This window comes from Canis lupus, chromosome 16, assembly GCF_011100685.1.
Source record: "Canis lupus familiaris isolate Mischka breed German Shepherd chromosome 16, alternate assembly UU_Cfam_GSD_1.0, whole genome shotgun sequence".
Classification (NCBI taxonomy): Eukaryota; Metazoa; Chordata; class Mammalia; order Carnivora; family Canidae; genus Canis; species Canis lupus.
The window spans coordinates 14,739,540-14,764,255 of NC_049237.1; the positions used below are offsets into that span (position 1 = coordinate 14,739,540).

Genomic DNA, 24,716 nt, shown 5'->3' on the forward strand with positions numbered 1-24,716 from the left:
GCCCTGGCCTTATCTTGTTCGCTTATTTGGGATAAATTCCTTTGTCCTCATACTTTGTCTAGGTCTCTGCCTCTTTTTCTGTGTTAGGAAAGTTAAGTTATGTCTCCTGCTTCTACTGAAAGTAATGGCCTTATGAGAGAGAGATCATGCAGTTCCCAGGGCCTAGTGCTTCAGAAAGTATCTCTGGTGTGTACTGCATGTGGTCTGTTCTTATGTTCTGACTGCTCTGTCCTTCAGGCCTGTTGTCGGCAGAGGCTCTCCTTGCCTTCCATGGGCAGTATTTGGTCCTTGGCCCGAGTATGGTGAGTTTTAACTGGATGTGCTTTGGTCTGCTTGTGAAATGAGACCTGTTACCACCTCTACCAGAACAGAGGCCCTGCAAAACTCTCTGGTCAGGAGGGGTGGCATGGGCTTTGTGCTGTTCTTCTGAGGGGGAGGGGCCAGCCACCCTGGGACTGAGGGAGTTGTGACTGAGAAGGGCAGTTCTACCAGAGTGCAGGAGGTTGGTGCTTGATGTAAGCAAGTTAGGCAGCCAGTGTTGGTACTGTGTGCTGCTTTTCTACATGTGGCTCTGTGTTTATGCTGAGGAGTGGGGGGAGGGAAATGGCACCAGACAGGTCTTTTATTCTAGAGAAGTGTCTCTGGACTCTGCCTCTCAGGGACCCTCTGAGAGGAACAAATAAACCTCCCTCCCCAGTGTGTGCCTCAGGCACTCTTAAGAACACTCCACACTGTGCTTCTGGGTGGTTTGCCTGCCTTCTCTCCAGGAGCAGCACAGTGCCCTAAGGGCTCTATCACAGACAAGCCCACTGACCTTTAAAACTCCAGGCTTTAAGCCCCGCTGGTTGCAAGAACTCAGGAAATTCAGCTCTTCTTGTTTTCTAAGCCAGTGGCTTGGTGGAAATGTTCTTGTGTATTCCCTTGTGTGTGTGCCTCTCTCTCTCCCCCTGTCCTTCTTCTTCTTTTTTAAAAAGATTTTATTTATTTATTCATGAGAGGCACAGAGAGAGAGAAAGAGGTAGAGACACAGGCAAGGGGAGAAGCAGGCTCCCTGCAGGGAGCCCGATGTGGGACTCTATCCCGGGTCTCCAGAATCATGCCCTGGGCCAAAGTCGGTGCTAAACCGCTGAGCTACCCAGGCTGCCCATCTTCTCCCTTTCCCTCTTTAGTCCTCTCACCCTTCTCTGTGACCATGGCTCTCTCCCCTGTGCAGCGGCCATAATCTGTTTCTCCCCTAAGTCACATCTCCACACTTTCTACCTTCTTCAGTGTGGCATCTTCTCTCCCTTTAGTTGTGGAGTTTGTTCTGTCAAGTCTTCAGGTCGTATCCTGGGGTATTTAGGATGATTTCATAGTTATTAGCTGGGTTCATGGGACAAGGTGAAAACCTCGAGTCCTCATACTTCAGTGCCATCTTCCTGCTGCTTTGTGATTTTCCTTTTTTAGACTACTTTTTTATTTATTTATTTTTTTAGATTTTATTTATTCATGAGAGACAGAGAGGCAGACACATGAGCAGAGGGAGAAGCAGGCTCCCTGTGAGGAGCCCGATGTGGGACTTGATCCCAGGACTCTGGGATCACACCCTGAGCCAAAGGCAGATGCTCAACTGCTGAGCCACCCAGGCATCCCTTTTATACTACTCTTTTAAGTTTTCCTCTAGAGTTATGTGAGCTTCATAAAATGAATTAGAGAGTGCTACCTTTTACAGTTCTCTGAAAGAGTTTGTGTAAGATTGGAATCCTTTTTTTTTTCTTGAATATATAATAGCAACCAGAACTTGTGCTTTTCTTTGTGGGAAAATTTTGACTCCGGATTCAGTTTTCCTAAAGTTTTATCTATAAGACTCTTCATGTTTTCTGTTTCACTTGAGAAACTTTGGTAGTTAATTGGCTTTCTTTAATTCATTGGGGTTGACTCTACTATGCTTTACAAACTCTGAATATTTTTCTTATTATGGTAAAAATGTACACAATGTAAATTTTACCATTTTAACCCTTTTTTTTATTTTTAAGGAAAACAGAGTACCTGGTTAAGGGGGACAGAAGCGGAGAGGGAGAGGGGGAGGGAGAGGGAGATCGTATGCAGGCTCCATGCCAAGCTCAGAGCTCAACTTGGGGCTCCTTTTCACAACCCTGAGATCAAGATCTGAACTGAAATCAAAGAGTCGGACATAAAACCACTGAGCCATCCAGGGGCTCCCCATTTTAATCATTTTTAGGCCTACAATTTCATGACTTTAGGTACAATTATAATGTTGTGTAACCATCACTACTATTCCCAAAATATTTTTCATCATCTTAAATAGAAGCTCTACTCATAAGCAGTAGTTCATTTCACCCTTCCTGCCCCCGGTAACTTCTATTTCGCTTTCCATCCTTCTGAATTTGTCTATTGTAGATAACTCATATAAGTACAATTTTTATATGTATATACATATATAAATCATATAAGTAGAATTATCTACATATATATATGTATAATTTGACCTTTTTGTCTGGTTTATTTAGTATTTTCGAGGATTATCATTGTTACAGCATCAGAATTTCATTCTGATTTAATGGTCAAATAATACTCTATTTTACAGACACAGCACTATTTTATTCATTCATCTGTGATGGACAGAGCCACTGTTCCACTCTTATGAATAACACTGCTGTGAACAAGTATATGCTGAGTCCCATTTTCAGTTCTTTTGGGCATATACCTAGAACTGGAATTGTTAGATCATTTGGTGATTCTATGTTTTTAACTCTTTGAGGAACTACCAAACTCTTTTCTGCATTGGCTGCACCACTTTATCTGCTGTATCCCACCAGCAATGTATCAGGGTCAGATTTCTCCATATCCTCCATCCTCTGCAACACTTCCATTCCTTTTTTGGATAATAGCCATTCTTGTGGATGTGAAGTGATATCTTACTGTGGTTTTGATTTACATTTCCCTACTGATTAATGATCAGAATCATTTCATATACTTATTTATCATTTGTGTATCTTATTTGGAGATAGGTCTATTCGAGTCCTTTGGTACTGACATTTTCTGTTGTTGAGTTGTAGGGCTTCTTTATATATTCTAGATATTAAAACCTTACTAAATTTTGATTTGCAAAAATTTTTCTCTCTCTGTATTGTCTTTTCACCCTTTTGATAGTGCTGTTGGTATATAATAATTTTAAATTCTGGTTAAGTCAAAGTGACATCATGCCTAATGACACAGTAGAACTTCATAGGGTTCGGTCTTTTCAGTGAAACAACCAATAGACTGGAGAAAACGACTAGAATCAACTATTTTAGACTCTGGACCTTGGTCAAACTCTTAAAAGAACTAGGAGAGTGTTTGATTGAAGGGAAAGGCTGTTGCTGTTTGGTAGAGGGCTCCAAAATGTAAGGTTGTGTGTTTTAATTGGTCTGAGAGATTCCTGAGGACTGGACATTGATGTTTGCTGAAATTTAAAGTGACAGTACCTCCTTCACGTTTTGGAGTCAGATATTTAAGGAAATCTTTGTCAGGTGATTGGCCATCAGACAGCATGGAACAGAAACTTCAAAAGGAATACATACATACTTTGCAAGATCGTTAATAAAAGTCACAAAGGAACTGTTCCCTCCATCAATAAGCAAAAATCAGCAATCTAGGAGGAGTGGGACAGTTAGAGTTCTAGAGTTACCATAATCGCCAGTTCTCTTTGTGTTTAACTTACTTGGGGTCCCCCCCCCACTCCCAACCCCTACTTCTTAGATATGTAGATTCATGACTTCCATCAAATTTAGGCTATTTTCAACCATTATTTTTTTGTATTATCTCACAAGTCTCTCAGGTTCTGTTCAACTTTCTTTGTCATTATTTTCATTCTATTCTTCATACTGGATAATTTGAACTGACTTGTCCTTCAGGCTTGCTGATTATTTCTTCTGCCTGTTCAGATCTGCCATCTCTGTCAAATTATTGCTTCCTATGAATGAATTCTATTTCCTGATTTCTTTAAATACTTTATATTTTTGGTTGTTGAAACCTGGACATTTTGAGTAGTATATTGTGGTAACTTTGGAAGTCAGGTTCTCTTCAGGAATTGATTTTGTTGCTTGTTGAGGTCTTCAGTTGCCTATTTGTATAGTGGCTTTCCTAAACTGTTTTTCACAAAGCTTTCCTTGTGCCCATTACTGACCTGTTATCTTGGCACTCAGCCTGTGACATCTCAGAAGTTCTGTTGTTAATGTGTGGAATTTTTTTAAGTGTATATGCCTGTTTAGATGTTCTGATAGGTGCCACCAAAGAAGCTGCTGTTTTCTGGGGGTGCTGAGTAAAGCCAGCCATCCTAGCTGACCCTCAGGGGAACCTCGTACTACCCAAATCACAAAACTCCAAAATTAAGTTTAGAGTTCAAGATCCTACTGTCCCTCTGGAACCAGCCAGCCACTTGAGGAATGCAGGCTGCTATACCCACAATGCAACATGATTCAAGAAGGAGGCATGGTAGCTGGTTTACCCAAGTAGCTCTTTTACCAAAGTTCAACAGCCTCTGTCTCTATTAAGCACTTCTCTGGTTGCTATAAGTGTCTGAGTGACTCTAGAGTTCTAAAATAGTGGATTCTGATAGTGTTTTTCCAGCTTAATGTTTGTTTTGGTGGAGAGACCAACCCTAGAAGCTGCCATATTTTTGACATCTTTTGCTGCCATTTTTACTGCTATTTTAAAGTAAATCACAGATTTGGCATTTCATCCTTAATACTTCAACTTGAATCTTCCAAAATAAGAACAATTGCCTGGATAATCCCATATCATTATCATGGGTAGTTAGCATAGCTGTTGTTTTCTACTATTCTAAGACAAGTGCATCGTTTTCATATTAACTATCTTGTCCTCAAAATGTCCTTTACAGCTATTTTGTTCAAACCAGAAACCAGTCAAGGATTAACTAAGCACATTTAGTTACTGTGTTTCTTAAGTCTTTCTTAAACTAGAATAGTTTCCTCTCCTCTCCCTATTCTATTATTTGGACTTGCAGAGAACCCATCAGTTGGAGTGATAAAATACTTTATGTTCTGCATTCCTGTGGTGTTTCTTCATACATTCTTTTTTTAAAAATATTTTATTTATTCATGAGAGACAGAGAGAAAGAGAGAGAAGCAGAGACACAGACAGAAGGAGAAGCAGGCTCCATGCAGGGAGCTCGATGTGGGACTTGATCCCGGGACTCCAGGATCTCCCTGAGCCAAAGGCAGGTGCTCAACTGCTGAGCCACCCAGGCGTCCCTCCTCATACGCTCTTTAAGTCATTCCTCTCAACTAGAAGTTTAGGTGATTAAATTCAGGCTGAATCTTGTTTGGTAATAGTACTCCATAAAAGATGCTTCATATTCATATGAAGAATATGCTTCATATTGCATCAGGAAGCAAAGAATGTCTAGTAAAGATTTGTTAGTAGAATAGTATTGAGGTTGACTGGCCAGATCACATAAAGTTGTTTATCTTAATTGATCTTTAAAGATATTTCTGCTGGGTTTAGAGGTCTAGCAAGGCAATTATTGTTTTTAACACTTGGAAGATGCCTTTAACACTTGGAAGATGTCTTCTGATTTACATTGTTGCTGGTGAGAAGTAGGCAATCGGTCTTACTTTTGTCTTGTTTGATGATAAGCCGACTGTTTTTTGTTTTTTTTTTTTGCTTTTAAGATTTTTCTCTTGGTAGGATTTATCACTTCACTTCTGCAAAATTCTTAGTTGTTGTATTTGCTCTCAAGCCTTTCTGAGACAATGATTAAGATACTTGTTTTATATTCTATATGTATATGTCTATTTCTGGAGTCCATTCTGTTCCACTGTTTGTATTTCTGTCCCTACATAAAGACCATCCTGTCTTGATTACTGTAGCTCTATAGTAAGTCTTGAAATCAGATCACATAAGCCCTCCAAATTTATTTTTCAAATTGTTTTTGCTATTCTTGTCCTTTTGCATTTTCATATAAATTTTAGCCTCAGTTTGTCAGTTTCTACAAAAAGCCTGCTGGTATTTTAATTGGAATTGCACTGAATCTTTAGCTCAGTTTGGGGAGAAGGAATATCCTAACCATGTTGAATGTTCCATTCCAGGAACATGTTTAATGTCTCTCTTAAGGGTGATCATTAATTTTTGTTTCTTAGTTTTCATTATACAGGACTAACAAGTAATTTGATAAAAATGTTCCTATGTCATGTGTTTTTGTTTGGTTTGTTTTTGTGTATGTATGCTTTATAATTTTTTACATAGGTGATTGCTTATTGTGACTTTAAACAATTATACTTATCCTTTTCAACCTGTTTACCCTTTATTTCTTTATCTTGCCTTTTTTGTACTAATTAAAAGAGCTTGGAATAGAAGTTGTGAGTGGAAGTCCTTGATTTCTTCCAAGTCACACCAGAAAGCATTTAGTATTTCATCATTAAATATGTTATGTGTAAGATTTTCAAACATGGCTTTTATCAGGTTGAGGAAGTTTCATTCTATTCCTAGGATACTGAATGTATCTTGTATGGGTGCTGAATTTTTCACGGATGATCATACTAAGACTTTTCTCCTTTATTTTGTTAATGTAGTGAATTACTGTAATTGATTTGAATGCTCAACCAGCCTTGCATTTCTATGATAAACTTTATTTAACCATGATGTATTATCCTTTTTATGTGTTTCTTCCCTTGATATTCTGATATTTTGTTAATGATTTTTGTTAATCTTTGTTCATGAGACATACTGATCTGTACTTTTCTGTCCTGCCCTAATGATTGCATCTGATTTTAGTATCAGGACATTACTGGCCTTATAAAATGAGATGAGAAATGTGTTTCTTCTCTGTTTTCTAAGAGTTGTTTATAGCTGATATTATCTTCTTTTTATGTTTGACAGAATTCACCAGTGGTTCCTTCTAGAGCTAGACTTTTCTTTGAGGGAACGTTTGGAAACAAATTCAGTTTCTTTAATTGATACAGGGCTATTCAGGTTTTCTATTTTTTTTTTTTTTTTAAGATTTGGGGTAATTCTGTCTTTCAAAGAATCAGTACATTTAATCAAGTTGATCACAGTATTCTCCTGTTACTTTAAGGTCCACAAAGTCTGTACAATGGCCTCTATTTTATTTGATTTTTTTCATTATAATTTTTTGATAAGTCTAGCTAGAGTATTAATTTTAACAACCCGTCCTCCCTCACTTCCCAAACTAACTTCTGTTTCATTGCCTTTTTTGTTTTCCTTTATTCCCATTTTCTTTTCTTTCCCAATAGTTTTCTACTCATTATTTCCTTCATTCTGCTTTCTTTGGGATAAATTTACAGTTCTTTTTCTAGATTCTTGACATGGAAGTTTCCTAGATCGTTGATTTTTTTTTTTTTTTTAATCAACATGGAAATAAGTTGTTCAATTTCGGGATCCCTGGGTGGCGTAGCGGTTTGGCGCCTGCCTTTGGCCCAGGGTGCGATCCTGGAGACCTGGGATCAAATCCCACGTCGGGCTCCCGGTGCATGGAGCCTGCTTCTCCCTCTGCCTATGTCTCTGCCTCTCTCTCTCTCTCTCTCTCTCTCTGTGTGTGACTATCATAAATAAATAAAAATTAAAAAAAAAGGAAATAAGTTGTTCAATTTCCACGTAGTTGGGGATTTTCCAGTTCTATTTCTAATTTCTAAGTTAATCTCATTGTGATCATGGAACAATGTTTTGCGTTTTTAGTTCTTTTAATTTAATCATACTTGTTTTGTTGCACAACGTATGGTATTTCTGGGTATATATTCCAGACACAGTTAATATGTATTCTGCTATCATTGGGTATTCTTTAAACATCATTTGCATCAAGTTATTTGATTCTTTTGTTCAAGTTGTTTATGTCTTTGTAAGGAATTTACCCCTTTATCATAATATATTGTCCCACTTTATATCTGGTAAAGTCTTCCAGGTTTTATAGGCTTATTGTTGAATGTGTATCTGTTTCTGTCCTTTTTATTTTTTTAAACTGTGTGCGTATTTAATTGGATTTCTTGTAGATAACGTTTAATTAGGTCTTTTGTTAAATGCATGTGTATGTATGTATGTTTAAGTAGGAAGCATACATCAGTGGCATCGATAGGACCATGGACAGATCATCATTTAGTCCTTTTCCTTTAAAATGCAGAAAAATATAATAATGAAGTGTTAATTTAATAGGTGATTTCCTTGTTTAGCTTCTCCCCAGCACATACTCCATATTCTTACTTTTGGTATTAGCTAAAAGAAGCAATTTATAGCATTTGTGAGATACATTTGCTTTTCTCTTTAAAGTTGACTACCTGCTTGCCTTTTGGATCTCACGTTTTCCCTTTCAAAAATGGGAGTTGAATTATGTTTTTATAGTATTCCCATTCTTCCCAGGATGGCGTGTCAAAAGAACCCCTTTTTTCATACAGGCATTCAGTTACTTACTATATAGTATGCAGTGTCTTGTTTTTCTTGTACTCTTAAATTGTGTGGTTGGAATGAAACTTGAGACACAAATTTAAGATACATTCAACATTGAGTCCCATTGTTACTTTTAGTTATGCACTTTCTTTTCCTACTGGTACTTTTAGGTAGAGGTGCCTTTATTAACCTGAATTCATTTGTAGCATTAGTAGATCATACTTTGAGGAAATCAGATAGATGAAGTCATGCTGATCCTTTCAGAAGGAGTCCCCTGTTATCTGATTTTAATTATAATGCACAGGCTTACCAAGTAACCAGCTTGACATCATTAGGCCCTTTTTATACATTTATTCATAGAATCCTTAGAACAGTCCTACCTCAAATTTATTCTGATGAGTGTGAAACATGTAGCACAACTGGAACACAGGAAACTCACAATATGGTAACTACTATTATGATTATCATTTACTGTTGTTTTACAGAAGAGGAAATGGAGGCTCAAAAGGTTTTAGGGGTTATAGAGCAATTAATCCAAAGGAGGCACCTAGGTCTATGTGGTTTTAAGCAACATATTTTATTTATTTATTTATTTATTTATTTATTTATTTATTTATTTATTTATTTATTTATTTTTATGATAGTCACAGAGAGAGAGAGAGAGGCGCAGAGAGAGAGAGAGGCAGAGACACAGGCAGAGGGAGAAGCAGGCTCCATGCACCGGGAGCCTGACGTGGGATTCGATCCCAGGTCTCCAGGATCGCGCCCTGGGCCAAAGGCAGGCGCCAAACCGCTGCGCCACCCAGGGATCCCTATTTTTTTTATTTTAATATGTTCCATGTAAAATGTATACAAGATGTGTCATTAGGCTAGATTCAAATCCCAGATTTGCCACTTAGTAGTTGTATGACCCTGGGCAAGTGATGGTGATTAGTTTTCTGATCTGTAAGATGGGGATTATACTTATTAATTTATGAGAGCTGGGTTCCTCTGAGGGCTACTAGTACCCTAGCAGCTAGTCTAGAGTTAGAAGAGAGCTCTGACAAAAGCAAGCAGGTTTTTTACTAGGCCTGAGGTCTCATTTGCACCCATCTTCTCAGCGTTGGAAGCAGTTTAGTTGAACAATAGACATGTTTTGAAGTTAGTACTGGAGAGGAGCTGCTACTGCTGCTTTGCTCTTTCCTGGGCCTACCCACTGTCCAGACTTGTATGCTAATCATTCCCATGCTTTTCTTTATAGTTGGTCATCTGTGTATGCTTTCCTATATAATAATTTATTTGAATTGTATTGGATCTTTTTTTTAACTTGAATGGTATATGTATTATTCTAGGACTTCTTCACTTAATATAATATTGTTTGGGATTCAGTTGTGTTGTTGTCTGTAGTTAAAGTGTAGTGATGTCATTGGTGTATTTTACTATTTGAATATATCACAGTATTTCGTTTCTACTGTTGATGGACTTTTTTTTTTAGGAAAAATTTTTTAAAAAAATTTATGATAGTCACACACACAGAGAGAGAGGCAGAGACACAGGCAGAGGGAGAAGCAGGCTCCATGCATCGGGAGCCTGATGTGGGATTCGATCCCGGGTCTCCAGGATTGCGCCCTGGGCCAAAAGCAGGCGCTAAACCGCTGGGCCACCCAGGGATTCCAGAGTCTCTATTTTTTAAAAAAAAATCTCCCACATTGTTCTGCACATCCATATTTGAAAACCACTACCAGGGGAAATTACTAAACAATAAAAAGAGCAGCATGGGGTTATTGAAGGGGCATATCATTTAAAATAATGAAGTATTATTCATTATTAAATTAAGTGTAAGATATATGTATATGTGTACATACGTGTATGTGTGTGTGTGTATGTATATACACACACACACACACACACACACACACACACACACTGAATTGCTTTGTGTTAAGTAATAGCAGGTATGACCTGGAAGAGAGTGGACATTATAAAAGAACTCGGTTACAATTTGAATGAGATGTGCTCACTTAGTGCTTAGTATATTTGTATTTAAATTTATAATGAGAGTTCATGGATATAGAGAACAAATTGTGATTGCCTAAGATGTAAAGTGTCATGAGCGGGTAAAGAATGAGGAGGGTCAAAGGTACAAATTTCCAGTTATAAAATGAATAAGTCATAGGGTTGTAATGTACAGCATGGTAACTGTAGTTAATAATATTATATTGCTTATTTGAAAGTAGCTAGAATTATGACCCAGCAATTGCACTACTGGGTATTTACCCCAAACATACAGATGTAGTGAAATGAGGGGACACCTGCACCCCAATGTTCATAGCAGCAGTGTCCACAATAGCCAAATTGTGGAAGGAGCCACGATGTCCTTTGACAGATGAATGGATAAAGATGTGGTGTATATGTACAATGGAATATTACTCAGCCATCAGAAAGGATAAATACCTTTTACATTGACGTGGAAGGAACTGGAGGGTGTTATGCTGAGTGAAATAAGTCAACTGGAGAAAGACAGTTATCACATGTTTTGACTTATGTGTGAAATAAAAGAAATAGTGCAAGGGACTGTAAAGGAAGGAAGGGAAACTGAATGGGGGAAAAATAGAGGAAGACAAACCATGAGAGACTCAACTCTGGGAAACAAGTTTGCTGAAGGGAAAGTGGGTGGGGGGCTGCGGTAACTGGGTCACAGGCATTAAGGAGGGCATGTGATGTGATAAGCACTGGTGTTACACTATATGTTGGTAAATTGAATGTACATTTTTTTAAAAAGTAGCTAGAAGAGTGGATCTTGAAAATTCTTATCACAGGAAAAAAACTTTTGTAACTGCGTGGTGGCAGATGTTAACTTACTGCCATGACCATTTTACAGTTATATACAGACAATGAAATCGTTATGCTGTGGAAACCAAAAAAATCTTAGAACGCCATTTTGTTTTTCCCAGTTGGAGTCATTCGATGTCCAGTTTGCAGCCAAGAGTGTGCAGAGAGAGACAACATAGATAACTTTTTTGTGAAGGACACTACTGAGGTTCCCAGCAGTACAGTAGAAAAGTCTAATCAGGTAAGCGTATTAATTAAGTCTTAAATGTTTTGCTTCCTTCTATTGAGACATCCTAAACTCCTGACAGACTCTAAAATAAAAGGTGTTTGACATTGACCATTATGTCTATCAATAATTATGTAATATTTTAAACAGTAACTTTAAACAGGGCTTGGTGCAGGGAATAAACTTTCTAATTGTTGTGGAACCAGCTTTAAAGAATGAAAATGTAATTATGTCAGCTACAGTGCGAAGTACTTAAGACTCTGAAAGTTCCCCTGTGAATACCAGTGATTTTTCTTTTTTGTCTTCCAGATTGTCATGTCACTTTGCTTCATATGTGATTATATTTATACTAGATATGCTTTGTTAGTTCCATCACTTTATCAGATGAACTGTAGTAATGCATGTGAATGCTCAGTCCAGGAAATTCAAAAGTAAAGTAGTATAATCAACAGAATAGTTATTATCCAATATGAATTGATGATGATAAGATGAGAATTGAAAAGATTCTTTTTTTCTTTTTTTTAAGATTTTATTCATTAATTCATGAGAGACAGAAAGAGAGAGAGGCAGAGACACAGGCAGAGGGAGAAGCAGGGAACTTCAGGCTCCATGCAGGGAGCCTGAAGTGGGACTTGATCCTGGAACCCTGGGATCATGCACGCCCTGAGCCGAAGGCAGATGCTCAACTGCTGAGCCACCCAAATACCCCAGAGAATAGAAGGGATTCTAATCTGAAGGACACATTTAAGAGGCTGCTTTATGCCTCTGTATAATATTAGTTTTGGTAAGTTTAGTTACTCTGTTTTTGTCACAGAAACATAATAGGAAGAAGTTATGATCCATTAAACTAGAGACAAAGTCCAAATTGACATGTTTGCTGTAGATAAGTGAGGGGGAGGGTGTTAAACCTGGTTCAGGAATAGGGTACTTGGAGGAATATTTTGGGACTATTCATGGGAATATCATGGGAATATTTATGGGAATATCCCATGAAGATGGGAGAGATGATAATGTGGGATGAAGGAAGCACTAGACAAAAGATAGAGAGATCTGAACTAGTCTGGTGGCAATAAGGAAAGGAAGGGAAGAAGTCTACACAGGGCTTGATATACCTGATTGGATGTGGAAGTGAGAGGAACCCCATTACTAGGATGGTGGTGCTTTTCACAGAGAGAAAGGGGGCAGAGAAGTGGTTAGAGAATTGGTTTTGAATATGATTGAGTTTGCCTATAAGACTAAGGTAATGTCATCCGTGGTCAAACTGGAGCTCTGAGGAAAGTTTGTAGCTGAAGAAGTTTAAAACCTTTTTGTTATAGATAATTTTAAGCATTACCAGGAGAGGGACAGTTTCACTTGACTCCCATGTACAGGTTACTAGCTTAGTAGTCATCAATTCTTGTTTTATGTTTAACCTGACAGCACCCTCCCCCTGACCACACCACACATTGTATTTTGTTGAAGTTATTCCCAGACATTATATCCTCTAACCCATAAGTCATTTTCTATGGGAAAGTAAGTTTTATAAACATAACCACATTAATTTCATATGTAAAAAAAATTAGTTATTCCTTTATATATCAAACATCCAGTGATAACGTATCTAATTGTTGTGGTTTCTTTTTTTATTTTTATTTATTTTTATTTATTTATTTATTTTTGGTTTCTTTTTTTAAAACCGTGGTTTGTAAGGAGCCAATAAGGTCTACACAATTGACGTTCTCAATCCTATATTTTAATTAATCTCAAATTACCTTTTCACTTTATTGGTTTTCTTTTTCCTCCCTTTTAACCTATTTGTTAGATAAACTGGGTCTTAGTCATGTAAAGTTAGCCTTATTCTGCATTTTGCTGACCATCTTCATAAAGTCACTTATGTACACTGGCAATAAAAATGTAGAGACTGATTTAGTTTCAGGTTCCATTGGGTGAGGGGGTGGTGGTGTAAGAATACTTTTCATCTGGGCAGCCCTGGTGGCTCAGCGGTTTAGTGCCGCCTTCAGCCCAGGGTGTGATCCTGGAGACCCAGGATCGAGTCCCACGTCAGGCTCCCTGCGTGGAGCCTGCTTCTCCCTCTGCCTGTGTCTCTGCCTCTCTCTCTACCTGTGTCTTTCATGAATAAATAAATAAAATATTAAAAAAATACTTTCATCCATATGTCTGAGTGTACTTCAATCAGGAGGCATAGGAGTTTGGTTCTCTTTCTGTTTTCTGATGTCAGTGGCCATTAATTATCATTGCCACGACCCCATATTATATTAGGCACTTGGAAAATTGTGACATTCTCATTCTGTGATTTCCCGTTTTTCTTAACTGGAAGAGAAACCAAAGGCTTCCTTCATTTATTTTTTGGTTATCAAGGAAAGGTAGATTAAACACTTGATTTATTTTTCCTTTATTTGCTGATTTTTAGAGTAGTAACCTAGTTTCTTAGCATTCTTCAGAGGTTGACTACACACGTTGTGTGTACGTGTGTGTTATTATGAATTAATGGATTTTTAACACAAAATATGTTGTAGTAGTTGTTCTTATTGATGCTCAAATTGTGCCATCTTGGCAAAAGGAGCCTCACATTGATTCCTGAGTCATTCTGATACAATTGCAGTAGTCACTGCTATCTCCCTTCCTTTCTCTTTTCACAAGATATTAGGGGCTTTGATTCCTTTTAGCTGGAAATGCTATCTATCTGGAGACCACAGTATGGGTGCCAAGGGTACTCATCACCACTGAGTTGGTCATATTTCTAGGCCTTGCAGGAGAATGATTTAGCAAATACTTTTTATTGAAAAAAGAGAAGTGACTGCACTTAACTGTATCAAGCACTGAGTGATGTATAGAATTGTTGGATCATAAAATTGTACACCTGAAACTAATATAACACTATGTTAATTACATTTGAATAAAAAAGAATAAACAAGTCCATCAGGTTTGGTCTTGAATTTAGGCCACGTAGTGTCTCCTGGGGAACAGGCAAAGGATCCTCTCTAAAGCATCTTTTTATTAAGAAGCTCATCAACCTCAAACACACGAAATTTTAAGGATCTGCAATAGAGAGAGTCTCTGAAATCTTTAAGTGTCAGGGAAGGGGATAAACAGAATACAAAGTAAGTATTAGATGATAGAAAACTGTTAAGCTTAGTAAGGAAACTAGTGTTTTTAAGAAGGCTAGGATTTTAGAAAAGTGATGGTGCAAATGTTTAACAGAAAAGTAAGCAAGTTTAGTCTTAGTGTATTAATGTATTAACCAAGTGAACAGATTTCTGTAGCAAAAATGTGAGAAATGACCCGAGAAGCTCTGACAGCAAGTGGCTGTACCAAAAAAATTAAAACCATGTCCCCCCTAGTGCCAAAACCACCAGATGATAGTGTAAAAATTCAGTGTACAGTTATTCGTTTTATGTGATCCCAAATGTCCAAAGTCATGTTTCTGTTGCTGTTATTTTTTCCACAGAACTAATAGTTTGACCTGGTGTCCTATAGAGTATGTGAGAAATAAGGGTTGTAGCCGTGCCTTCGGGGCTTTCCCATAGGATGACCATTATCCTCTCCAGTTCAGCCAGTCTTTGAGGTTCTACCTTGACCCTGCTGAGGATCACAGAAGGCTCACCACCGTTCCCCTTCCCTGCCCTGTCATGTGAATAGTACTGAGAAGACTGCCCAGTTATCAGTAGAGTCATAGATGTGCTGAAAACTCAAATTCGGCAGAGGGAATAAAGTGTGATTATCAAAGGTGAATGTATTCCACTCCTAAGCAAACTGATAGCCTGATTGAGGCTCATGAGAAGTTACTGAGAAGAGGATATAACATCTATTTCTAAGATTCTTGTAGCTAGAAGACCTTAAGAAGAGAAATAGATTTCATTTGGCTCAATAGTGTACTCTCCATAAATAAAATGTGCTTCCATGTGAGGTAATGGGTGTCTAATTGCTGAAAATAGATAAGCAGCCTATCTAGGAAAGAAAAAGCAAATATACCACTACACCATATTGATATTTATAAGTCCAGTTTAGATTTGTAGGTCTTTTTTGATTTTATCTCACTTAATCTGACATTGGAAATCTTGGTTCTTAATTACATTGACATCATTATTTGTTTTCTCGAAATATATGTTATAGGATATATTAGTTTTGGTACAATCAGGAACTATCTTAATTCTTAAAAATAAGAATTGTTTACTAGATAAAACTTGTTTACTGAAAGAATAAAAAATACTTAAAAGTATCATAGAGCTAGCAACTATAAAGAAGCAGCTCAGAGAACAAAGAGAGTCAAAGTTAGAAGAAGGGTCTTGTAGAACATCAGTTGAAACATCTGAAGAGGCTGCTTGGCTCAGCTCATGTTGGTGTCTGAGCTTTTGGCCCTGGGACCACAGATCTTAGCAGAGCAGGAGTAGGCCTGTGGTGGTAGTATCTCCAAAGCTGGTTCTGTGAGGATTAACAACACTGCAAACCAGGGCTAAGCGCTACTGTGGGAATACACTTGCCATCACCGGGGTGAAGTTCATGGATTGGCATGATATACACAGAAAATGCAAGCAAATAGACAAATAAGATGATGAAGTGCCTTCTTCCTCTGACACTGCAGTACTCCTCCAGACCGTCTATTGTCAGAATCTAATATGGGAGCAGCCCTGGTGGCTCAGCGGTTTAGCTCCCTGCATGGAGCCTGCTTCTCCTGCCTGTGTCTCTGCCTCTCTCTCTCTGTCTTCATGCATAAATAAATAAAATCTAAAAAAATAAATAAATAAAAGAAAAGAATCTAATATGGGAACCAGCTCAGCATGAATATGGTTTGTGGAGTAAGACTATGGAAAATAGAGTTGGTACTGAAAGTAGAAGTTATGGAGCTGTTTCTGTCAAAATAGAAAGCAAGGAAGCCAGCAATTACTTACATGTATGCATAAGAAATAGTCAAATCCGTATTTTTTTCAATTTAAAAAAAAATGTATTAGTTAACATTCAGTGTAATATTCTAAAGTTACTTGAAATAAATAATTCTCTGAATATTTAAGCCACCACTTGATAGGCAGATTCATTTGTTTCATTTGCTTTTGGTTTAGAGATTTAATTTTTTAAATTTAAATTTGTAGGACTATATATAAAACATTTCTATAGTTCTAAAGTAAAATCTATAAAACAGTGTATTGAGAGAACTCAAGCTTCTATTGCTATTTCATCTACCCATATACCTTATTTCTTCTCTATCCTATAGGCAGCCATTTAATCTCCTTTATTCTTCCATTTAAAATATTTTATGTGGGATCCCTGGGTGGTGCAGCGGTTTGGCGCCTGCCTTTGGCCCAGGGCGCGATCCTGGAGACCCGGGATCGAATCCCACGTCGGGCTCCCGGTGCATGGAGCCTGCTTCTCCCTCTGCCTATGTCTCTGCCTCTCTGTGTGTGTGTGTGTGTGTGACTATCATAAGTAAATAAAAAATTAAAAAAAAAATAAAGATAAGCATTCTAAGTAACCTGCCCAAGACTACTTAACTACTAAGTGGGCAACTGGAATATCAACCCACACTCCTATCCACAAGACTCGGTATCATAAGGGCAGGACCCATGTTTGCTTTTCCATCATTGTACCTTAACATAGTGCCTGGAATATTTGATATATTGAATGAAGAACAATGCCATATTTCCATTTCATATGTTTATGTTTTAAAACATGTCAGTTTAAATTTACAAACACTGTCAGGATAGCTGATAGAGTCCAGTATGAGTGGTATATCATTTTTATATGACTAGTAGGTTTTGTTTTGTTTTGTGTTTTTTTAAGATTTTCTTTATTCTTGAGAGTCACAGAAAGGGAGGCAGAGGGAGAAACAAGTTCCATGCAGGGAGCCTCATGCAGGACTTGATCCTGGGACTCCAGGATCATGAGCTGAGCCAAAGGCAGACACTCAACCATTGAGCCACCCAGGCGTCCCAATATATGACTAGTTTTTTGACCACCTTTTTGTTATTCTTAAAAATTGATGTGACATGTTTCTTTTATTAGGTATGCACAAGCTGTGAGGACAATGCAGAAGCTAATGGGTTTTGTGTAGAATGTGTTGAGTGGCTCTGCAAGACATGCATCAGAGCCCATCAAAGAGTGAAGTTCACAAAAGACCACACTGTAAGACAGAAGGAGGAAGTATCTCCAGGTAATAAACTGGCTTTAATCTCTTTTGGTCTCTAACCTTCCCCCTCTTTTCTATCTTCCTTTCCTGGCTTTGTTTTGATACCATTGTAAGTGTTAAATGCATTCTTGTTTTTTAATATAAGGAGGTCTGTATTGTAATTGAAATTTGAAGACCTCCAAATGTTGTTGAATATGAGTAGATATAAAATTTTTCTGCCTTATATTGATTCATACTCCCAATCCCCCTTTTCGTTTAAATGCTATAATTTGGTGTAAATGTATAGGAAATGGAAGAAAAAAAGAGTTGCTTTTTAAACTTTTTTAGCTTCTCTTATTACTTCTCTTGTTTCTAAGGTATGACAAGAGGTGGGCTTAATAAAAATTTATAAGCCTGATACCATTATGGAAATCCTGTTTTGTGATATTTGATATGTAGATAACTAAAGAAGCTCTGCCTTTTATGTGACTTACAGTTTCTCAGTTTTTATTGTATGACTTAAAATGTAAAGTTTACTAATAATTTGTTTTATTATAGTAAAATATATGTAACTTAAAACTTGCCATTTAAACCATTTTTAAGTGTATAATTCATTAATATACACATTCATTTTATCAGTGTACAGTGCACTAATGGCATTCACAATGTTATGAAGCTGTCACCACTGCCTGTTTCTAAAGTTTTTTCATCATTTCAGGAAGAAACAATACCCACTATATATTAATGCTTATTCCCCACTTTCCTCTACCCCGTGGACTTCTAATCTGTCTGTTCGAATTTGCTTATTTCTGCAAGTAGAATCAAATAGCATTTGTCCTTTGTTGTCTGACTTATATCACAATATTTTCAGCTTTTATCTATGTTGTAGTGTTTATCACACTTCATTTGTTTTTATGGCTCATTAATATAGTTTTGTTTAAAAAATTATTTTTTGGTTTTAATTTTTGCTTTATTGCCTTTAATTCAAGTCAACCAGTATTCATAGATCTATTCTGTATTCGAAGGAACTTTGCTGTGCATTAGAGATGGAAAGTGAATAAAACAGATAATTTTGCCCCACAGGAGTTATTAGTATGATGAAAGCTACAAACAAATTGGCCTCATAAGTTCTGTAGAAGCACATGAAAGAAGCCCCAAACTCAAGATTTGGGGATTTAGGTTGGAAGCGAAATCTGGGGCTTGAAGGAGAAATAGAGTTTTATCACAGGAAGGAGAGGAGTGGGGAAAAGTGAAGTACATGCACAAATATCTAGAGAGAGAGACAGTTGACTATAGCTGGAGAGTAAGATTCAGGGGGAGGAGGAATAAGAGATGAGGCTAGGAGTCTGGTGACAAGGGAAGTGGGATTATAATTTCTGAGGACACTGATGAGGAAAAGACAAAAAGAGAAGAGGCCAAGTATAGATTCGGATAAATTAAATAGATTAGTGCTAGAAAGACTTGTCTCTTTTTTTGTGAATTCAGCCATCTATTGAAAAACAGAGCAGAGGAAACAGGATTAAAAGGTAAGGAATGTGGGGAATACTTGAAATGACTCCAGTTAAAAGAGAGCTTCAGCTTCAGAAACAGTTTGGTAGCATCAATGTTACATTGCATATACAGGCCTTAAAACTTCCTCCCTCGAGTGGTGCCTGGGTGGCTCAGTCAGTTAAGCGTTTGCCTTCAGCTCAGGTCATGATTCTGGGGTCCTAGATCGCATCCTACATCGAGCTCTCTTCTTGATGAGAGCCTGCTTCTCCCTCTGCCCACCACCTCCACCTCTCATGAGTAAATAAACAAAAATCTTAAAAATAAAATAAAATAAAATAAAATAAAATAAAATAAAATAAAACTTCCTCCATCAGGCCTCAGCAGTGTACTTGTAGGTATAGAGAAGAATCAAACTTATCTAGGATTGGGGTTTATCTAGATAGGTGTTGGAGAAGTTCAATAGAGTGGGAGGTAAAAATAATGGCATTTACTAAATGAAGGATTTTTTTTTAAATTTTTTTTTTTAATTTTTATTTATTTATGATAGTCACACACAGAGAGAGAGAGAGGCAGAGACAAAGGCAGAGGGAGAAGCAGGCTCCATGCACCGGGAGCCCGACGTGGGATTCGATCCCGGGTCTCCAGGATCGCGCCCTGGGCCAAAGGCAGGCGCTAAACTGCTGCGCCACTCAGGGATCCCGATTTTTTTTTTTAAACTGTATTGTTGTGCCCAAGATTGTGAATCCGAGAAACCATCAAGGAGCCGACACCAATGCAAGCGCACGAGGGTTTATTAGCAAGCTCGAACTTGGGTCCAAGTATACCCGACACAGGGGAGCAGGGACTTGGACCCCGAAGTGGGTTACAGCTGGGTGTTTTATAGGCTGGTCTAGGAGATTTTCAGAAGGTGTGGAGGAATTTCTCAAGTTCTGTTTACATTCTGATATGGGGCTTTCAAGGGCATTGAGCTCCGTTCTCATTCTAATATAGGACTTTCTACCACAGGGTGGGCTCTGTTGTCTTTCTGATATGGGATTCTCTGCCAAGGGCAATTCTGAGCTCTGTTGTCTTTCTGATATGGGATTCCCTGCCGAGGACATTGAGGACATTCTGCAGTTTTTCCTGTAAAGTTCAGCTCTTATTCACAGGGGCCTAAGATGGCTGTACTTGTGCTAATGCTCAAGTTTAGGTAGGATGGCCTTGATTTTTCTCGGCCTCCACAGTATAAAGGAAATGAAATTGATGGTGTAAGTTGATAATGAAAGAAATTGTTAAGAACCTAGAAATCATTGAGCCCCAGGGAGAGTAGTTGGAAGGTTAGAAAGTTGAAGTTATTAGAGTAGATGTTTGAACTTATGATTATAGAAATGGAGCACTTATGGGCCGTCAAAAGTCTAAGGTGAGACCATGATGTAAGGAGCTCTAAAGGAGTTTTAGGTCTCCGGAGATGAGAAAGTCTGAGAGCCTTGTTTTTTTGTGGTAATCGATGTGGACTTCTAAATCATCCAGAGTGATGATGACATTGAGGACTAGAAGGATGACTGAGTCAGGATCCAAATTCTTCAATAAGTAAAGGAAGTCTATAAATGGGTGATAGGATATTCTAATTACCTAAATCAGAAGCTCTATAGTTATTGTTGGATAGTAGGCACAAACTAGAATGACCTAAGCCAACTAAAGATGTATGGTCACTCTATTTATTGTGATGTCTACATGACATGCACATTAAGGAGAAGGGTACAGGGGAGCTGTTAGGATATTCACATTATAATAGTGAGCCATTTTTGCATTGCTAGAATTAATTGCATTTGGTCTTGATGTGTTGTGCTTTTAATAGTCTTTTACTATATTGCTAATTTTCTCCAGTTATTTTCCTTCTTTCCAACTCATATGAGTTTAATGCATTTTTGCCTATTTTTGGATCTGACTAGATGTACGTTATCTTTTTGTTTTTATCCACAGAAGCATTTGCTCTGAAATTTATCTAATTATATTTTATGTATATCTTTAGCTCATTATTTTTCTTTAATTTCTCCCAGCTTACCTTAGTTTTATTTTAAAGTTCTAATACTAACTTCCTTGACATAAATACTTGATATTTATTTTTTGTAGAATTATAAATGTTTAAAGCTTGATATAATTTGCCACTTTGATTTCTACTATATTTTAAATACTCTGCATTTATGGGGGCATTTGGCTGGTTCGGGTGGTAGAGCATGCAACTCTTGATTTCCAGGTTGTGAGTTCAAGCCCCACATTGGGTGTAGAACCTACTTAGTTTAAAAAAGAAATCTAAGTATTCTGCATTTATGGTTCTGAATCCTAGACTTATGAATTTTTGTGTTATTTATTACTTTGGTGCATTATAAATAATGATATGGAAAGGAGGCCATAATGCATATTAAATGCAAAAAGCAAATTCCTTAACAGTCTGGTTATTCTGAATCCAAGAATTCATTAAAAGGAAAACAAAAGTGTTCTCATTGCTTGGAGTTTTTGTTTGTTTCCTGTTTCAACTGTATAGTTTTATTATGATCAGAAAATGTGAGTCCGTGAATTCTTTCTACGTGCTGGCATACAACATAAGGTTTTTGTAAATATTGATAGTACAGGTGACCTTTGAATAACATGAGGCTTAGGGATGCTGAACCCTCCACAGTCAAAAATCCACTTTGTGAACCTTTGATTCTTCAGAACTTTACAGTTAACTGCTTCTAGTACCAGTGCCACTTTACTGGTAAAAGTCAATTAATACACTGTTTTTTAAAACTTTATTTGGGAGGGATAGTAAGTGTGAGTGCAAGTGCACAGGCATGTGCACACAAGTGGGAGGTGGGGCAGAGGGACAAGCAGACTTCTCACTGAGCAGGGAGCTGATGCTGGCTAGATCCCAGGACCCTGAGATCATGATCTGATTTGAAGTCAGATGCTTAATGAACTGAGCCATTCAGGTACCCTAGAACACATTTTGCAAGAAGTGTATGTGTGTGTATTTATATTGTGTTCTTACAAAGTAAGCTAGAGAAAAGAAAATGTTGAGAAAACTAAAAGGAAGAGGAAATACATTTATAGTAACCATACTGTTTTTATCAAGAAAAATCCATGTGTATGGACCCAGGCACTTAAAACCTGTGTTGTTCAAGGGTAAACTCTATGTGAAAATAAATTTTAGATAAATACAAAATTTATATTAAAAGGAGAAACCATGTAAGTTCACTCTAAGAAAAAAAAATAAACCTTTTTATAATTAGGAAAAAGCCTTTCTAGAAGCAGTTCTTTAGAACTAAAGTCATATAAAATAAAATCAGATTCGTTTTTCTGTAAAATGTTTTAAGGATCTTTTTGGGAAAATGACATAAATCAAGTCAGACTGGAGAAAATATTTCTAAAATCTTTGGCAAGCAATGTATCAAATGTGTCTGCAAATTGGTAAGAAAGACACTTGGAAAAAATAGCAGAGGTTGTGAACAGACAATTCTTAGAAGAAATACAAATGGTTGATTAGTGTGAAAAGTTGTCCAGTTTCAGTTATTAAAGAAATATGTCTAAAGATAGTGAAATCTTTTTTTTTCCTGTAAGATTGGCAAAGATTAAAAGTACTGACAAAACACTGTTAATAATGTAGGCAATAGCCACTCTACACCGTTAAGAATACAAATTGGTACAAGTTTTTTTTTGAGGATCATGTATGTTTGTAGAAGTCACCCTTTGACCTAACAGTTGTGCTACTTGGAATTGATTTGTGGAAACATTCAATGACTTATACTTTTATATGTTTATTTCAGCATTATCATACAATATTAAAAAATGAGAAACAGTGCAGAGCTTATATTCATTTGATGAAATACTATGCAGTTAATAAATAAGTCGACATATTTACTATCACAGAAAGGTATCTAAGAGGGGCACTAGGGTGTCTCAGTTAGTGAAGCATCTGACTCTTGATTTGGGTTCAGGTCATGATTTCAGGGTCGTGAGTCGAGCCCCATATTGGCCTCACACTCAGTGCGGTGGTGTCTGCTTGAGGTTCTCTCTTTCCCTCAGACCTTCCTCTGCTCAAATGTGTGTGTGAACGCATGCTGTCTCTCAAAATAGAAAGGTATCTAAGAGTTAAGAAATCTTATAAGATAGTTTGTGTCATTTTTTAATTTTACAAAACAAAGTGCCTACTAATGTATATAGCTAAATATAAATAGAAAACAGCCAGAAGAACATATACCAAGCTACTAATAGTGGTGGTTATTGCTGAAAGTGGAATTATTTCTGAAATGTTTGGATTTCACCTATAATTATTAGTGAGATAACTGGTATTTATATTTAATCATTACATGTACTTGTATTCTTTTTTTAATTTAACATTATGACATAAGCATTGCTCATTAAAAAGTTACATGGCTGGGGCACGTGGGTGGCTTAGTCAATTAAGTGTGGACTCTCAATTTTGGCTTGGATTGTGGTCTTCAGGTTGTGAGATCCAGCCCCCTGTTGGGCTCCATGCTGGTCATGGAGTCTGCTTGAGATTGTGTTTCTCCCTCCTTCTACCCCCCAACCCTGCTTTCTTTCTTAAGAAAGAAAGAAAATTAAAGTTACATGGAGGACAATAGTATGTAGTGAAAACTTTATGATTATTTCTGTGTTCATGGGTATACTCTGGAAGGATTTTTACAAAAGTGGGAAAATAAGTTTTTCAACACATTCTTTATACATTTTTATTAGATATTTCTGAATTCCACTTAAAACCGTCTTCTCCCATATTTGAAGTAGAAAACATCTAGTTGGTTCACACTCACTTAACCTGGGCTATTTTCTTAAGACTTCTTAATTACACACTCAAAAAAAAAAAAAAAGACTTATTAATTACAGAAAGCATGTTTTTAACTACATACTTTTCTTTTTCTCCTGGGTTAATTTGAATTTCTGGAGAGAAAAACTTATTTATGTTTTCCTTCTAAAATGCTGAGAATACTTAATATATTTTTTCTTTTTTTAATTGAAAGTATAGTTGACACACAATGTTACATAAGTTTTAGATGTGCAACATAGTGATTTGACAAGTTTATACATTATGCTCTGCTTACCACAGGTGTAGCTACCATCTGTCAGCGTACAATGCTATTTTAATATATATAAAGCCCAGTAGTAGTGATGGTGTTGGTGGAACTGTTTATAGCTCTTTTATATCTCAATGGATTCAAATTTAAAACAATTTAATAATTATGTAGTATTCACTTACATTAATTTTCTTCTTTTGGCCTGCCATTATTTTCTACAGAGGCAGTGGGTGTGACCAGCCAGCAACCAGTGTTTTGTCCTTTTCATAAGAAGGAACAGCTAAAGCTTTACTGTGAAACATGTGACAAACTGGCATGCCGGGACTGCCAGTTATTAGAGCATAAAGAGCATAGGTACTGACATCTTTAATTATAGACCCACATTTATAATAAGCTATATGAGGAATAGAGGACTGCTGGAACCCCAGCCAAATGGCAGTCAACAAATAAAGTTTTTTTGGCCAGCAGTATGTTGGCTTGTTCCAGGATGTTTCAACTTGGGCACTGTTGATACTTGTTGGCTGGGGGTTGCTTCAGGTTCATTGTATGGTGCTTAGGTTCATTTTGACCTATATTCACTGGATTCCAGTGACATCATCCCAGTTGTGACAACCGAAAATGTCTCCAGATGTTGCCA

The 24,716-nt window shown here is 37.2% G+C and overlaps 1 protein-coding gene across 1 annotated transcript in view; it reads left to right on the forward strand.

The window, feature by feature from the left end:
- The window catches only part of LOC119877095 (transcription intermediary factor 1-alpha-like), a 41,237-nt gene extending 16,708 nt beyond the window's left edge, over positions 1–24,529 (forward strand). The window contains exons 2-4 of the mRNA XM_038559608.1: positions 11,334–11,452; positions 17,435–17,582; positions 24,301–24,529. Coding sequence (XP_038415536.1) covers positions 11,334–11,452; positions 17,435–17,582; positions 24,301–24,440 — 407 coding nt within the window. The 3' untranslated portion in view covers positions 24,441–24,529. The remainder of the gene's footprint in view (positions 1–11,333; positions 11,453–17,434; positions 17,583–24,300) is intronic.
- The last annotated feature ends 187 nt before the right edge of the window (positions 24,530–24,716 follow it).